This window comes from Thunnus albacares, chromosome 11 (assembly GCF_914725855.1).
Source record: "Thunnus albacares chromosome 11, fThuAlb1.1, whole genome shotgun sequence".
Taxonomy (NCBI): domain Eukaryota; kingdom Metazoa; phylum Chordata; class Actinopteri; order Scombriformes; family Scombridae; genus Thunnus; species Thunnus albacares.
In genome coordinates, this window is record NC_058116.1 from 10,603,190 (window position 1) to 10,621,047 (window position 17,858).

The following is a 17,858-nucleotide window of genomic DNA, read 5'->3' on the forward strand; positions in this document are numbered from 1 at the left end:
TGTCGGAGATGTTTGTTTGTATGTGAACTTGAAAAGGCTGATCGGTAGAGGATCGATCCAAAGAGAAAATACTTCTTGTAATATTGAAGACCAAATGTTGCCTTTTCTGATTATGCAATGTTGATTCACAACAGGTCCAACGTTCACGATTGTGCCAACATCACAAGTTTAGCCAAATACACCTTAAAGCAGTCTTAATGTAAGAAGTAAAGCATCATTTGTAAAGGCCTAGTGGGCCTAGCAAAAAGGTACAGAGAAAATGGGTAAATCTGTTACAGCTGATAGTTTCATAGAAACACCCTCTGGTGTCTGAGCTTCCTGTATGTTTGTCCTGAACTTTTTTTTTGGTTTTACTTGCATCATGTTGATTGTCTCGTGTTGAAATGGGTGTTTGATCTGTCGTAATTGGGTGTGACTTGTTACTTTCTTGTGTCTGTGTTTTTTTTGGGTTTTTTTGGACTGGTTATGATATGGCTTATAGTCGTTGTAGGACATGTTTGTCTGTAGCACCGGTGGTAATTAAAAAGTCCACAGTAGACTGCATTCCTCTCTTGTCCTCCTCCTGTGGTACAGACGTGACCAAACACTTGGCGGCAGGAGCGCAGATGGAGGAGAAAAATGGGACGAGCTGCTTTTTAACTTTACAGAACAGCAACCTCGCCTGGAGGAGGGGTTGCTGTGTTGTTCACACAGCTGTACTCCATAACCAAGGCAATCTACATGCAGAGTTGTGGTGCTCCCTGGTCACAGAGGAGTTGTTTATGTGGCTCTCACTGATTGTATATAGAGAAATAAAGATTTTTTAAAAGAAAATGCTTTATTACAATCACCAGCTGTCAAAAGAACACATTCACTGTAAATCCATAGTACAGACACAACTAATCATTGATGGCTTTCTGTGTTCACTTTCTTTGCACATTCATGTAGTGCTGACAATTAGTGACTTCACAATCACACTGTAACTACAGCAATTTACAATTAAATACAGCATTTAAACACAGCAATTAAATACAGCAACCTTATCTTAGCACCATCCTCTCCTCGCTGCTATGATCCACAATCATTATTCCATTAGTATCAGTTCTTAAAGGATAGGTTCACAATTTTTAAAGTCTCTCTTAAAATAGTAGTCAGGTGCCCATATGAACACTGGAACAGGTTTACTTGCTGTAATCATTCCTTCTTCAGCACAAAACTATATTAGTAAAAGTTTAATATGAGGCTGCAGCCATCCAAATGAGCTTAATCCAGTGAATATCTTCCAAAGTAACTGTCTTTTTGTTACTATTCCTCCACAGCAGCTCAGCAAGGACTCCCTGTCTGGGAAAACACTTTTTAGTACAAAATGTCCGAACTTTGGAAGATATCCACTTGATAGTTGTCTAATTTGGATAGCTGCAGCCTCATATTAGTTCAAATAACCTTAACAATACATTTTTGCTCATGACGAGGACTGTTGGAGTGCATTTGGTGGGTATCTTCTAATGGCCAGTATGAACAGGAGGAATGATTAAACTTTCAGTGCTCATATAGGCAGCTGACTATTGATTTAAGACAGACTTGAAAAAAGATGAATCTATCCTTTAAGTAAATAATTTGTTAGGATTTTATATAACATTGTCAAGTATTAGCATGTAAGAACACCAATGGCGAACCAATGCCAGCTGCATTTGCTAACCTCAGTAGTAATTCTGTAATTGGAAACCTTGTCCACAAACATACACCTTTTACTACTTTTGTTGAATTACAGGATTTCCCATATAGTTTGTTTTCAACATCAAGAGTTTTCAAAGCGTAATTCTGCCACACGAAAAACAGCCTCAACACTTTGATGACTGGATACCAGTAATTGCTATTGTAATTTTTTTTGTACATAAACAAAAAGATGTACATTTAAAAACACAAACATTAACACAACTGGGTGTGCAGAGCAACATCATCACAGTAAAGCCATCACACGAGTCATTTGATCAACATTGATTTTCAACACATGGTATTGTACCAAATGAACTTTTTTTTAAAATCCCTTCTCCTCATCCCGCATTTACTTACATTTGTATGTCAATGTTCTTGTAATCTCTATCTCAGCTGCTCTTGAGTTTTTCCACTCTTTCACTCCTCAGCATCACTTCCTCACTCTTCATTCCTCCATGTTTTTTCCATCCTTTCCAAATTTCCACCAGACCACGGTGAGGGCGACGGCTATCAGCAGGACCAGGCTGCTGGTTACTAGGTAAGCAATGGGCAGGAAATGGTTCTGACCTCCGAACCAGGTCAGTGTGGTCAGCACCACTTCCTTTCTGCCTTGGAAGTACTGCACAGGGAAGTCTGGAAGGGCAGAGGTCAAGGCTGAAAATAGGCGATCACTAAGAGAAGCTCAATGGTCTTAAAATAAATGCTAAGGCTGTGGAAACAAATGCTCACAATGGGACACGTGTTAAGTATGTTTCACTTTCCTGTAGAGGCACCTACTTAAAACCTGCACCAACATTCCCATTACATCTGTGACAGCAGTGGAAGGATACTGTAGGATATATCGATGCTGTAATTCCCTGCTGGTAGCCCCTTAGTGAACGGCTTGTTGGCTCGGTACAAAACCCCGTAGAGCTTCTTGAAGTTGGGGAAGGCTGCCTCTCTCATCCAAATGATCAGGTCATCATTGATGAAGCCGTTGTTGGTTGGGTCGTGGGGATCAAGATCATACACAGGTCTATGCCAGTACAGTGGCTGTGCTGTGCCTGTGGAGCGATCACACATCAGACATGGTGAGTAATTTAAACATTGCAGAACAGGCAAGAAGCTGAAATTCTGTGTTTGATCAAGGACATTTCTATGTACCTTTAAACACTTCAGCCAGAGTCAAGTTGTCGATCTGTGGGTTCCGGAACTTGACGTTTTTGTCTGTGTACCAGGTGATGCCCCTCCGTAACAGACGGACCTTGACTGGAGAACCGTTGGAGCCATGGTAGTTGAATGTGAAGGAATCTGGGAGAACACATAAGAGTCAAGAAGGAAAATGGAGGATGGATGCGACACTGAAGTGTATTATGAGTAGTGCTTACCATTGAAGATACTGTTGGCCACAGCACCGCAGGGAGCAATGGGAAGTCCATCTTTGTTTCTTATAAATGGCTCGCAGTATGAGCTGGGGTTCTAGTCAGGGAGCAAGGTTTATGAAGACACCCAGAGACATTATTTAACAATGTTTAAACAGCAGTGTATAAAATATTTCACATTCAAACAAGCTTCTTTCATGGAGATGAATGTGTATTTGTTGCAGTATTTGCAGCTGTCAGCAAGTAAAGTTTCCTTACGATGGTATTCTGAAAAGTAATACAAAAGTTTTGTGGAGCTACCTTTAAGTTTTGCTTCCTGCCAACCATCTGTCCATCATCTCTGGAGTCCATGTATCTGCGGAGGTTCTGGTGGAAGTTTTGCAGGCCGTAATAGAAAAAGACATCTCCCTGGGAGCAGTCAGGATGCAGATCATCAGCATATGTGTGCAAACAGAGATGCAAGGCTGAATTCTATGTCTGACTCGCTTGCTTGAGCATAAAAAGTTCATTTTCTGACCTTGGAATATAGCAGTTTGACAAAATAATCTCAATTCAAGGTACATTTACAAGACTCTACAGCTTTTAATCATACTTGGGTCTCATGTTAGTTGGACTGTCTATGACAAACCATCAGAAACTGTGAGATGCGGTTGAAAGATCTGGAAAAAACTACAATTATTTTGTCAAACTGACTGGATATGTTTGTCAAACTCAGACTATTACCTTGAAGGCTTTCTCAACAGCGAACACCACTTTGCAACTGCAGCCCTGTGCTGCAATGCTCACATTTTTAAGCTTTTCAAAGCATTTATCACACGTCCCGGCCTGCGTGTAGTCCAGCTGAGAGGACAGGAGACAGTTAATTAATGAACAGAATAAATGGAGAATAAACTGTTCCTGTTTACCATAATTCAAAACATAACCTTGGATCTGTACTCTCTTTGTCACTCCCTTTTTTATTGCACACAAGGGCATTCGCTCTCTTCCTCTCCCTCTCTTTCAAACACACACTTTGTCTATTTTGTATTAGAATACTTCCTCTAGTCAAAAAACTACTCAATAAGCAAAGGCAATTCTCAAAAACACAATCTCACCTTTATTTCCTGTATGCTCTGCACGGTAAGAAGAAGCCATACTCCCAGCAGCATACATATCAAAGCCATAATGTAGAAGAAGGGCAGCACAGTGTTAGCTGTTAGCATGGGAGACCAGGCAGGGAGCCTCTGCTGTTTGAAAGCCGAGTTGTCTGGCCTCCGAGCCAAGGGCCCAGACTTAGCCTTCACTCTGCCCATGAGGAGAAGCTTCAGCTGGGGATAGACGAGGAAACTGGAGATCCAACAAGTGTGTATGCGAAGGCGCTGCTCTCTTCCTGTTCTTTGCTTAAGTGTTATCTCTACTCTCACACTCGCACAACTCTGCCTGCCAAGAGATTTTCCCAGCAGGCATTGCAGGGCGTTGAGACCGTAGGGGCCTGTTACTCATTAACCACAATCCTTTACTTAACTACCTCTTTCTGTTTTGTGTTACTTCCATTTTCTTTGTGATTTTGTTTTGTTTTTTTCACTGCTTCCTTCCATCAAGGCAAACAGGTTCCTGTTCATTTGCATCAAAGTTAAACAGAAGACTATTTTATATTTTTATTCTATTTTGCTGTGGGAGATTATCTGTTGGTTTTGCACCCCTTAGTGCTGCTTTAAAATGTTTTATCAAAGGATGTTATGATAAATGGGGCTTCCTAGTGGGCGAGTAAACTCATGACCTCACATTCTCAGTGGGAGAGACTGCCCAAGGTCAGAGTAAACAAACAGAAGGATGCCGGTTTCATTCAGAGTCCGTTTATTCAATCCATCACACTGGGACATCGTGTTGGACTACAAGAGCGAACAAACAACATCACCCATTTGACACGGCCTCTGAAAATAGTAAAAGCACAGTGCAGGTTTCACACTGACACAAAAGGGAAAACAAACAGGAAGAGGCCCCTTGGCCTGTTGTGGAGGAACATCAGTAAGACACTTTGAACATGAAGTTGTGGTGCACATTATCAGCACATGGTGAAGTTTACAATGTGCAGTTAAAATAGTCCAATTTTGACTTTGTCTTCTTTACAGCCATTGAGGATACCGCTCTCCAGCAGCTTGAAAAAGTCCACTTTGATCTGAAATATACATGCAGGAATGTCAAATATCAAATTAAAAAAAATCAAATATTTAATAGAATAATGCAGTGAGATTAGTCAAAACAAGCCAATCATATTTCATCCCAGCAGGGGGCAGCAGCTCACCTCAGGTATGTCCACCATCCTCCTGAGCTTCTGGTCCCTCCAGTTCCAGTCCAGAACCAGGTAACGCAACGCCTGCAAGTTCAAACCATCTGGGGGGAGAGGGGGGGGGTCTAAATTTCCACAGTATAAAAAGGCTTTAAAAGCTTTGAGGGTAAACAGTGTCCACACCTACCTTTCTCAATAAGAGCACTGATCCTGCTGGGTGTCCCGACTCCGATGTGGGTGACGCCTTTCTGCAGCAGCTTCACCTGCTCCTCGATCTGTGAAGACACAAACAGATAATGTTGTCCTGACTAAACTACACAATCCACATGCATTGTGATGAGTAACTGTCTTTTTCTCTATTACCTTGATGTGTTTCGCAAAAAGCTTTATTGCTTTGGCTTCACCCTTGAAGGTTGTCAGCTGCCTGGGTGTAACACAACAACAATAACATTCCTGTTAATCAGATGCAAAAGTTGTAATGCAGGAAAATAAACAAACATCACGGATCATTTGCTTACTTGATGAGCTCAATGGTTCGGAGAGCCGAGCTACAGACGATGAGCATAACCACAGAACTCTTTTCTGCATGCTGCTTTTGAATCTTCGACCATTTGGGGCAAACTAAACATAAAAGGAAAAAGACAATAAAAGTGAAACCCGTGTGTCCAAAAGTAAACAATTAATATAAGATTTACTAAACTAGATTTAGAACACTGCTCACTCTGTTTCAGGTACGAGGAGAGGCTGTGTGTCAGGTCATTACTGGACAGGAAACAGGAGTCTGGAAGATGAGGGACAGCAGACAGTGACCTTGATGAATCGACAGATCAGCAGATATTGACTGAACGTTAAAGCGGACTCGTCCTGACTCACCATGCAATTTGAGCTCCTCCTGCTCGATAACAGAACGCTTGTCTGAGAAGTACTGCGCAACCAGCTTCTGTAGGTCTGTCGGACAACCTGGTTTTGGCTCTGAGGAGGCCAAAACATCTGTAATCGTCTTCTTCTTCTGGAAAACAAACCAGACTTTCATATCCACTGACAGCACTAAACGACTGTCTGTGCAACAATAACTGTTTCCAACAGCAGGTGTCGCCACCGAGTCCACACACTCACCTTCCTCTTTCTTTTGGGTTTAGCTGACTTTTCATCCTCTGTCTCTTTCTTCTGAGGAATTATAACCTCTTTCTGTGACAACAATACATGCAGAAAACACAAACCATTATAAAATACTTCTATATGATGAATAATCTTCAGAGGTAAAAAGTGGAGATCTGATCCATTATTTCAGCAATGTGTATTTTAAGGGATTTTACTATGTATTACTTACTGCGTAATCAATATACAACAAAAAGTCCAGTGCATCACATTGTTATATTTAGGGCTGATTGATTTTGCTGCTCATTACCTATTTGATCATTTTTTGATATGTGGTCAGTGTAACAGCATACCATCCTTACAACTGCAGCACAGTGGGTTTGAATGAAAAGGTTTTGTAATTAAGAGGTAACAGGTAACATTATACCTGTTCATTCTTTTTCTTCTTCTTGGCCTTCACCGTTTTTTCTGCTATCCTCTTCCTCTTCTCTGGTTTTGTCTGTGTGTTTGGTTTCTCTGTTGGACGTTTCTCTTGTTCCGTCTCCTCTTCCACTTCAGACGCATCTAAAAAAAAAAAAAAAAAAAGGAGGTAGAAGTTTCATCAGTACAATTCTGGATTTACTTGCATCTGGTAGTAGTGCAAGAAGAATAAACTGAGAAAAGTAGAGATACACAAATGTTACCTGAGATAACAACAATGCAACAGTCCTCCAGCTAAGCATATGGTTATATTTAGCCTCTCTGTTGCTACCACTTCTCAGTGCATATGTCTTATCTTACGCTATGAGGCCACGCTCAGAACTCTTGGCATATCTGCACGCTTGTTCAAAATACTTGAGCTTTAAAAATGAATGCCAGACGGTTTTATTGCACTGTCCTTCCTGAATGTCCACTTTTAAAATACTTCGCAGTTCTCTCTGTGGACCTTTAGTTTCAAAAGAACAGTGCGGTTGACGTTGCCTCTTCATCTTGTTCAGTGTTTGGAGCTCTAAGGGTTGAAATTTCAAGCATACAGCACTTATTGCCAAATCCCAATCAGTAGCAACAAATCATTAACCACTAATGGAAGACAAATGATGTGACATCACTGATTAGGTTAAGTGTTGAATTGATCTTTTTAAGCCTCAACACAACTGCCAGAAGTTGCATGATGAGTTTACATCATATTGTTAAAACCATAATTTCAAGCAACAAAGTCAGAAAAATCATTCATGTCAGCCTTAAACTTATAACTCAGAGTCGACAGAAAACAAGAATTTAATCAATGATATCTCCCATTTGATGAAGGAACTACAGAGGTGTCAACGGTTTACAAAATGGCTGCAAAGCCAATAGCACAAGTATATAAAAATAACAGTAATACAATTACCCCAGTTATTTAAAAGGGGCGATATACAGATTGTTTGTATCTGGTTTCACTCGTTGACAAACTGCTCCATAGATGTAACACTGCAAAAGTAGCTAATTTAGGCTATTTAAATAATGTGACTTCTGACTAGCAGAACAGCAGATTTTCTTGTTCTTCCAATTTTGCACAATGTGCACACAGCATAATTTCCAAGCGAGTATTATATTGAGGAAACAAAACAAAACAATAAATAATAATTTTGACTCCATTATACCTATAACCTATAACACAGTGACAAGCAACACTTGAACATGTCTCTGACCTGCCACACTGGGTAGCTGTTCAACGCCAGGAGCTCTCCCAAAACATACACCACACATTAACCATCTAACACCTGACCCCGGATTTCCTGCTTTATCCTCTTATTTCCCATCTCGCTATCGATTCATCCCATCCAATCTTTTTTTATCACACCATCCTCCCGTTTTCCTTCTCTACCACTTCCTTGGGGCTATTATAATCTAGGACCACATAAAACAAAAGACAGTGTGATGGATTGATGCCTGGTAGGTCTTTTGCTTTCAGTCATTCCACAGCTGCACCCCTCCCTTTTCACTGCTTCACTTCATCCCTTACTGCTAGACTTTCATCTTTATCCTACTCATTACAGTCATCTATCCAGGCATGCACTCTTCCTGCTGAAAGACCACCCCCACTATTGATGTATCAAACCAGCCATTCCTCACTCTCTCTCTCTCTCCTGGTACTCCCACTCTCATTCTAGACTGGGAAGAGTGGAGTGTGAAGTGAGGTTATATTGGTGCCAAAGACCAAGGAAACAAGAACGAAGGGAAAAAGGAAGACAAATGACAGAGGTAAGGACTTCAAGCAATGATATTGGAGATAAATGGATCATAATCAAAGCAAAGCCCAGCCCTTTATGATCAGTGAGTGGTCCACCTGTCCTGCAGCAGGTAAGGTTTTTCCCTGCCAGTACTGGTATTTGCCAGTGTGATCTCTTAGGCTTGTGTTTACCAATGAAGATGGGAGCTTTAGAACAGTGTGCTATTATTGTGGATGTAGCTTTGAGTGTGAAAGGAATATTTATGGTAAACATTTTACAGCGAGTGCCCTTTAATTTTGGTATGATCAGTAAGGAAAAGTGTTTAGCTTGTGAGAACAAATCTTAAAATTTGTACACTTTTCTAATGCGATTTACACGCGCTACAGGCTCAATTTATGTGCTTGAGTGGACAACACAAAATTCAATCACCTGACATTGCTGTTCTGTGTTAAATTAGCCGTGAAATACTGTGCTCTACAATAAGCCTGCGGGTCCAGAAGTTAACCAAACCCAGGCTTCAGATGAGTAGAGTGTGCTGACAGGGCAGCTACACCAATGTTAAAGCCCCTTTCCACTCAGAGATAAGTCTTCTTATTGTTACTTCACTTGGATGTTTGGCCTTCACTGTGCAGAATGATATATGTGTATAGTTTAACACTCAAAGGCTGTTTTCACATTCATCTGCATACGTTTCCATTCACCTCTATTGTACTGGAAAGAGAAAATTCAGACGTGTCTCAAAATCTGCGCAAATTAAACCATCTGCATGGATAGGTGAGACTAGAGGTAAATGAGGAAATATGTTTTTTTGTGATTTGGGTGAACCTAACATTTAAACAGACTGACGTGGTGGGCGAGGTAGTATCACAAAGTGAATGATCCTATCATTAGCATATGTAAAAATGCTTGCGACTTCAGTATATATACTGGCTTCCAATCAGTTGACTTGCATTACAATGTGTGCCATCTGTACTTTATCATAACAGTGACATGGGGTGTACCTAATTATATATATTTCTGTTTGACCAATATTGCATTTAAAACATATCATTTTTTGTGTTTAAGGATAGATTCAATACAAGATAAGAGAACACTGCAGTTTCTGATAGTCGAAGGTTAGAAGAAACAGTTTGCGGTTGTTGTGGTTTCATTCATTTTGTACATTCTGTCCAAGCACAATATTTACAAGGGGAGCTCTAAATTTATATGGCCTTGAGGGCCACACTTACATGCAGTCATCAAATAGGCCTTTTTCACAACACTTATCATAGTAGGAAAGGCACAGGTGTTAGTAATAACATTAACAATGGCTCCGCTCTATTCAAGTGTCCTAGTAAGCTGTGACTTTGAGCCAGCATGAACAATACCAGGACCCTGAAACTGAAGCAGCTGAATGGAATTCAGCCACCATTCATTTTATTATTTATACCTGTGCTTTTCCTATTGTGACTACTGTAATTAGCATCTGCCTTACTAAAGCCTCAAATGCATGGTGAGGCACAGACCACTGATCGACTGTGCAGAAGGTGAGCCTCTCATGACAAACAAACTGAGCTTTTAGAATGAGCTAGTCATTAACCTGCATGTTTACGGGCACCAAATAATGGTAAATGTGGTGTAAACAGTCCAACATAATGCACATGCAGGTGGGTGACAAGGCAAGAAAAGGGAAAAACCAACATTAAGTAACTTAGTAAGGTATTGTGCCATCATGGTTCCTCAATGCATCTTGGGGTAGATTCTACAAGTCTCCTAACTCTACTGGAGGAATAACCACAATTCTTCCAAAATATATTCCCTCTTTTAAATGTTTTGATGACAGTGGTGAAGAGTGCTGCATAACATGGTGCCTGTGAAGGCCATAGCATATGACTCACATTGTTGTCATACTTATCAGACCTTTGAGTGACTCCTTGTGCCCTGTGGATGAGGCATTGTCATGTTTGGAGAGAGCATTCCCAACAGGACCGAACTGTGTGATTATAAGATAAATGTGATTACTCAGTATAACTTTGTATTAATTTGCAGTGACACTTTCCACCAACGGGACGAGTGGACCTAAATCATTTCAGGACAATGCCTCCAACAGCATAACAGAGGCACCAGTCATCCTCACATTGTTGGTTAAGCATTCAAGCTTTTTCCCCCACATCTCTCTAGACCTGTCGATTTATTATTTATTTTTGCACTACTGAACTCTCAAATCTCCATCTATGCCCCAACAACAAATTCTTTTGAGTCACTTTTCCTCTTGACATTTTAAATCAGAATTGAGGTCAACTGGGCTAGCGCAACATTTTTATAAATGTCACAGAACATGAAAGGACGTTGTATCATGCAGTACACCTATGGATGCATCTGCATTTGGTATGTTTCTACACTTTAATTTCTTTCTCTTGCATGATAGCATTGGATTGGACAGGTAGTTAAGTGAGAGGGCAAGAAAATCTCTCTTCAGTATTTTGTATTACTTCCTGCATAATATTGCATTTACAGATTGTTGCCGAAAGCAATACCTAAGGCAATATAAAAATTAATAGATTATTTATCGGAAGGGGGCTCTAGCAGTTCTTACAATCAGGCAGTAAAGAAAAGAACTGACAGAATGGTGAACGAATGGAAGGTGTGATAAAGATGACAAAGGCTAACTCAATTCATACCATATAAATAAAAGAGTAGTGAGGAAACAAAGCTACTGTAAGACTAGTGTCCCCTAACCCTTACCCCCAATATCCTCCAAACCACAATCGCTCCAGATGGTGGGGTCAGGAGATGAATACAAGGTAATAAGCCTACAGCTCAGATAACCATAGATCAATGAAAGTCAATGGCAGTGGGGAGGGCTCAGATGCAGGAAAATGGAGCTGCCTGGTTTAATGGGCAATCAATACTGACTGGTTTTAATGGATGGTCAATGGTGCTGACTGGACGTAATGAGGATCAATCGACTGTTACAGGAAACTGTTGATTGTTTCGGTTCCAGGCAAATAGCACTCAGATTTGGATAGTTTTAAAGAACATGTTTCTTTATGTATGCTGGCACTGTGCCTACACAACTTGCTTAAAACTATGTCGGCCATGACCTTTAGAAAAGCGCTTAATCACCAGCACAGTTTACACTATTAGTCTGATTACAGATACCATTTTGGCCTGTGCAGACAGATAAGACAAACTAATTAAACCTTTTATCCTCCTGCAACCTAAACACATCCTATTATATACAGGCATGACCACCCCCAGCCTCCCAATGCTCACGCAACCTGCTTGAGGTAGATATTGTGCAGCATTTATGTTGTTAGATTGGTGCTTCTGTAACAAACAATGTGATATTTTCTGTGAAAACAATTCCCCGGTTGTTTCAACAATCAATAACTCATCTCAAGACATGTACCAATTGCCTGATCTTGGGAGGGTTGGGAGAAGAGGTGTGTGGGTGTAGCAGTTATTGGGTTTGGAGGCATGCAGCTTCCTCTTTAAAGCCTCAATTGAGTATGTGTTATTGTTAAATCAATGGGGACTTTAGGCTGCATGCACAAATTTAACAAGCAGGCTATAGTGGAATGACTCTCTGGGAGAAAAGAATACCACTCTGGATACAAATTCAGTTGTTCAACCCATTATTTCCATTGTCCAAATATTTTGACTTTGTATTCAATTACTTGTTGCCCTGTTTGTTGTTGGAAGACTAATCCAGGAACAGATCTTGTAGACTGGCTAATTGGAGTTGAAGTAAAAGATTTACAAGCTTGCCAAGTAAAGGATAGGGGTAGGTGTTGTAATTGTTATTTGGCTGTCCTTGCTCCTGTTAGGGCTTGTTAGGCTGTAAGTCTCATAACTTAGACACAAGAAAGTGCAGGGATAGAACATCACCAGCAGGAGGGGCATTGGATGCACAATAAGGACGAGCTTTGCTCACTGACAGTACAGACAACCATGTTTTGGACACTCAAAGCTAGACAGACTGCACAACACCTGTGACACATGTGGTGTACTTTTAAAAATGAGCTTGGGCGCACACACAGAAAGCAGACTCAACCTTTACTCATTTATGAAATCTGAATCAATAAACCAAATGCATTTCTTGCTCTAAAACAATGCACATTCCTCCTCTCTATTACAAACCAAGAGTCTGGTTTATAAAAGGATCTGTGATCTGAGTCAGTCACAGAAGAGTGGTCAGTAATAGCAAAACTAAACTGTCTTGTCTCAGTGACACTCCCGACGTCCACGTGTTTCAGTTTAGCCAATCATGCCTGGCTTGTGCTTCTGATGATGTCACGTAGAAAGTGCTAATCAGACACACTCGGTTATGTAAATAACCCAAAGCTTTTAAGCTTCCACAAGAACCAAAGGAGGAAACCCTTTTCTAACTTTAGCATGCCTTGACAGCACATTGCAACTTATGCAACGTTGGTACTGTAGTTGGCCCCAAAACATTTATAGCTGCCAAACTTTACCTTAAATAACTGGACTCTTGACTCCACTTTTCCTGTTAACATGACTGCAGCTCTGCCTTCCTCCCACTTTTGTTTTTATCTACGGATCTATTCCTAATCTTTACATCTGCCCCTGCTCTCTTCTAAATCCTCCAGTGGCAGGTATCATATGGATGATATTTGTAATACTGTTCTCATCTTTCGTTCTCTATCAATCAACAGCACAAGACTCTGATGCAATACATGTGGAATCTAGCATCTAAAGTCAGAGTGAGGGGAATGTATGTAAATGTATGTGTTAGAGAGAGTGTGTGTGTGTGTGTGTGTGTGTGTGTGTGTGTGTGTGTGTGTGTGTGTGTGCATGTACAAGCACATCCACGAACACCCATGCACACAAAATGGCAAATGGTAGAATTTCACATCTTCATTCTTCAATGAACAACCTTCTGTGGAGGAAGTCTTGATGAACAAAAATAACTTCTGGAGGACGCAGTTTACATCAGAGCACAACAATGTAGACCATATTTCATTACATCACTGCCTGCCTAATAGTCATTGTTTGGCTTTCCACATTTACGGTTACCATGTAGCGTACCTTAGTTACAGCAGAAAATGTCCCTGCTACATGCAAGAAATTCACATTTGTAAAACCATATTTCAAGAGCATTTTGTAGCTCCCTTATTTCTCCTTCACTCAAAGATTATGTATGTGTTACCAAATGCAATATCATATAGTATATCATACATCTACTAGAATTATAGAATTACAGCAGAACTATCATTAGATTAATGATAAAACTAATTCATTATACTGAGTCAACATGGAAAATCTACTCTAAACTGCAGTAAATGCCAAGGCAATGAAAATTCAATAGTTTCCCTTCTCAAACAGCACTTATAGTCATTAGGGAGAGTAGTTATAACAATGGCAGTGAAGGCAGTTGATTGTCATCTAATACACTCCGTCTTTGTGCTAACGTTATCTTCAGTGTATAAAGCATTTAGAGCAGCCTTACCACACTCACAGTCATAAAAAAACAACAGTGGTTCATTTCTGGTAAAAAAAAAAAAAAAAAAAAAAAAGCAAAAACATTTATAGGCTCTCCCTTGCTCTGTTGCTGGCTTGCTTACTGTATAATTTCTCTGTAACAACACTCTTACCAGCCATGCTTGCAGTATTGTGCTCCTGCCAAAACATACATCAGCCATACAGAATGCAAATTACAGAGTGCTGTGCCAACTTGACCCTAGAAACTGGAGGCCAAAGAGGACTCCAGGGCACAGACTGAACCAGCCTGTCATGACAGGTGGATATAATCTGCTCATGGGAGATGAATAGCTAGAGCAGGGGTCTCAAACTTAAATTACCTGGGGGTCACTGGCGATGCTGTTTATTTCAAAGGGGAAAGAAGGCTCATTAGAGAAAATACTGTTTTTTCCAACAATGAATTTCTATCACTGTATACACTCTAAAAGGTTTCTTGTCCTCTTCTCTCCTTTGTAGCTAGCAGGCTGCTCCATATGTTTAGTAGAATAATGCTGCTTGAGATATTCCTTGAGAATGCCAGCTTCCTCTATGCAGATGACACAGAAATCAGTCACACTGAACTCAAATTAGAAAAACACATACAAGTTTTTGTATGTGTTTTGTAAAAGACATTTTAGTGTCAGACCTTTTAGTGTCAAGTGTCCCACAGTAAATCAGAGTAAATGCGAAATAAAATGTTTATGCTTACAAATTAAAAAGGTACTGTGTGGAGTTGTAAACAAAGTTTCTGTTTACATTCACTGTTTCTCACCAAAATGCTTTATGTGAATTCTTGAGGCCTAATAAACATGTTCAATGCATTTTCCTCATCATAAAACTTTTGCTGAGCCCATTTTTGAAAGGATCTTTTAAATCTACATTGTTACATGCTTGTTAGCAGTTTTCTTCTTACTTCCCTTTGTTGGCATAATGCTAAATTTCATAGTCTGTTCCAAACACTAACTATCAATCAGCATTAAACCTTTGGCATAACTACATATCATGTTACCAATTGCACATATGCATATATGTATGTACTTGTGCACATGCATGTGATTCTGACAACACAAGTACCCAGTCTTAAAAAATATTGCTCCATAGTCCTAAAAGACAGGGGAAAATAAAAATGGGAAAACTGTATTGCTGGATTTTGCAATAAGCTCTAAAAATAGGAGGCCAGTAATCTTTTTGAGACTCTTGGACTACAGACAATCTGAAATAAGGTACAGACAGGGCCACTCAGTGTTATATTGATAATTGAATATAAGGGTGACACACCTAGGTTTGATTACAGAGCTGGTTTGAAAATGTGAAGGAGCATGTTTAACAAACCATAAGCCACAACCATACTGTTAAAATACCACCTGTGTGCATGTGTGGACCATGTGTGGCATGTGTAGACCAGAGCACAGTGAGTAAGATAAGTTTTTGGAAGTGTTAATGGTTTATTCTGAGGGCAGCCAGTGCCCTTTAGAATAGACAGGTGCAGGCAGGAGGGATGCAGGCATGCAGCCCTGGGTGGTGTTCAGATAAATAAACAGGGGCGGCGTGCCACATGTGCAGCTGCCAACCTGCCTGCCAGCGGACAGTCCTCAGTGAGGCAACCCTGGCAACCTTTATTAAGGCCGACTCTGTCTCTGAGCCAGAACTCAAGTTTAGAGGAATTACATTGCCTGGCATTGTTTAGGTGTGTGCTTGGACATCACTATGCATGTGCTTGTCTAGACGTGGTGAGCACACTAAAGAAAGAACACAGTCTGACTTGTCTCATCTGTATGTGTGTGTGTGTGAGAGAGTAAAAATTGTGAGGTGGTCAGACCCCATCAGCATTAGTCAGCTGGAGGCCAAGGACAGGGAAACAGCAGCACGTGTCATGGCTTGACTGCTCTCATTAACAGCACCGTCAGATGGGCAGAGAAAAGAAATATATGCTCAAGGAAAACACACCCCAAGGCCACCACTGAGTAACTCTAATCAGCTCTGCTACATGTCTTATCTGATCTGTAGCAACCCGATGCTACACCTATTCAATCTGACTGATGAAGGTCCTCCTTAGTCCGAAACCTCAACCATTTCCTTTCTTTGACTCTTGGCTGCTGGACAATGAATATAAAATGAAAAGAAGATATGATCATTTTGAGTTCATGTGGTGAAGTGTGCTGGGGAGCGGTCTCAGGTTTGTGAATGATTCTTGAGTAAGTCTTGATAGTTTAAAGGGACCTAATGAAAACTCCCCAGCAATTGTGTTAAGAGCTTTCATCATCCCTTCCTGTCGCTGCAAACAAGTGGAGCAAAGGAACGTAGGGACAGCAAAGACAGCTTCATCTGTCTTCCTGATTGATACAGAGAGGGTATCAAGAGAAAGGGAGGGAGGTTGAAAAGGGAACATCACTCTTTCTTTCCACACAGACGCCGACAGAAAAAAACCAGTATGCAGACACAATCTACTGACTAAGCCAACACTCTCTCAAGGATTCACACTATAGTCTTGAACTAGCTAAAGGGCTCGCTTTCTGCTTGGTCTTTCCTGCACAATGTTTGTCCCTTATGTACATGTATTAATCTTGTTTAGAGAGACTCAAGGTTGCTCTAAGGACATGATGAATACAAGCATATACTGTCTGCATGTGGTATTTGCACTTGTGCAAGAGAAAGAATGACTGAGAAAAATAGAGAGTGGGAGACAGAGAAAAAGAGACTGAATGCTTTCCTCTTCAGTACTGTAATAACATTTCTATCAAGCACTGTAAAATGGCCTGAGGAGCCCTTCATCACTAGTTTAAAGGGGACATGTCATGCTTTTTGTGATTTTTTTTTTGTTTTATGCTGTTATGTCTGATGACTATGTTAAACATGGTCAAAGTTCCAAAATGTGACGTGAACATATAGAAATGTTCTCTGAAAGTCAAAAGCCCAGACTTCAACCAGCTCTGAGTGCTTTGTTTGTCTACTTCCTCCTTGTGATGACATCAGATTGTTTGCACATGCCCACACACGGTCGTCTGTTCCATAGTCTTTGTTGCTAAGTTTGTTCCATGGGTTGTTTATGTTGTTCACTTGCATACTTTGGAACGGATTTCAGTTCAAACATGTAAAGATGTATTTGAGATGTTTCCAAATCTTAATACTACCGTTTGTTGACGTAGCCTCTGGTGCCACCGTAAATTGGCCGAGACGCAGCTTCCAGAAGCTGACCAATCACAACCCAGTGGGCTCACTGTGAGGGGGGCCTTAAAGAGACAGCAGCTAAAATGGCCTGTTTCAGAGAGAAGCTGAACTATGGGGCTGCATAAAGGACTGGTATTAGGGACGCATCAATTCAATACTGATATCGGATCCAATACTGAATCAAATAGCTATATGGGTGACAATGGGGTTGATCTCGTCTGATCTATTATCTAGAAAGGAAGACACACTGGTGGGGCCTGTGGTGCCATTAGATGATTTTCTGTCGCCGAAGCCAGGTTACTGCTGTTGTTTCAGCATTGTGAAGCACAAGGCTTAATAGACCATATAAAGTGTACACTAACTTATAACCCTATGTGAAGTTGTTTTGGACGCTATCTCTAGTAAATAGCAGCTTTCCCAGAGAAGCCGGTGTAGCCTCAATAAGACCGGCTATTGAAGTTAATCTTGCTAAGAGAAAACCAGTCGTGTGTGGCCTAAAATGTAACGGCAAAATACCTCCGCTGATTAAATCAAATGCAACATAAAACTTAAAGAAAAAAAAAAACCCTGACTATGTACTTTATAACCGCGGTGGTTATGTCAAAGCAAGTG

General features: G+C 40.6%; 2 protein-coding genes across 3 annotated transcripts in view; both read right to left on the minus strand.

The window, feature by feature from the left end:
* Positions 1–796: 796 nt before the first annotated feature.
* tmem30c (transmembrane protein 30C) lies at positions 797–4,774 on the minus strand. Its single transcript, XM_044364939.1, has 7 exons — positions 4,151–4,774; positions 3,780–3,896; positions 3,357–3,464; positions 3,063–3,153; positions 2,839–2,985; positions 2,526–2,738; positions 797–2,328 (listed from the first exon to the last, which is right to left on the minus strand). The coding sequence occupies exons 1-7, from the start codon at positions 4,346–4,348 to the stop codon at positions 2,141–2,143; spliced, it is 1,062 nt and encodes a 353-aa protein (XP_044220874.1). The 5' UTR covers positions 4,349–4,774; the 3' UTR covers positions 797–2,140.
* Positions 4,775–4,875: 101 nt separating this feature from the next.
* The window catches only part of cmss1 (cms1 ribosomal small subunit homolog), a 37,132-nt gene continuing 24,149 nt past the window's right edge, over positions 4,876–17,858 (minus strand). Inside the window, exons 2-10 of one of the 2 annotated variants that reach the window (XM_044364941.1) lie at positions 6,851–6,987; positions 6,442–6,513; positions 6,199–6,331; positions 6,047–6,106; positions 5,844–5,946; positions 5,689–5,749; positions 5,513–5,600; positions 5,341–5,429; positions 4,876–5,214 (exon numbers count right to left, since the gene is read on the minus strand). In XM_044364941.1, the coding sequence (XP_044220876.1) occupies positions 5,131–5,214; positions 5,341–5,429; positions 5,513–5,600; positions 5,689–5,749; positions 5,844–5,946; positions 6,047–6,106; positions 6,199–6,331; positions 6,442–6,513; positions 6,851–6,987 (827 nt within the window). In that variant the 3' untranslated portion in view covers positions 4,876–5,130. Of the gene's footprint in view, positions 5,215–5,340; positions 5,430–5,512; positions 5,601–5,688; positions 5,750–5,843; positions 5,947–6,046; positions 6,107–6,198; positions 6,335–6,441; positions 6,514–6,850; positions 6,988–17,858 lie in introns of both variants that reach the window. The other variant, XM_044364940.1, reaches the window with a different exon arrangement.

Excerpts from the sequence above, each read along its gene's own strand:
- tmem30c (XM_044364939.1), bottom strand. The coding sequence starts at position 4,348 with ATGGGCAGAGTGAAGGCTAAGTCTGGGCCCTTGGCTCGGAGGCCAGAC. Across the intron at positions 3,154-3,356 it reads GCAGGAAGCAAAACTTAAAG|AACCCCAGCTCATACTGCGA; the intron begins GTAGCTCCACAA and ends CTCCCTGACTAG. Across the intron at positions 2,739-2,838 it reads TCTGGCTGAAGTGTTTAAAG|GCACAGCACAGCCACTGTAC; the intron begins GTACATAGAAAT and ends ATCGCTCCACAG.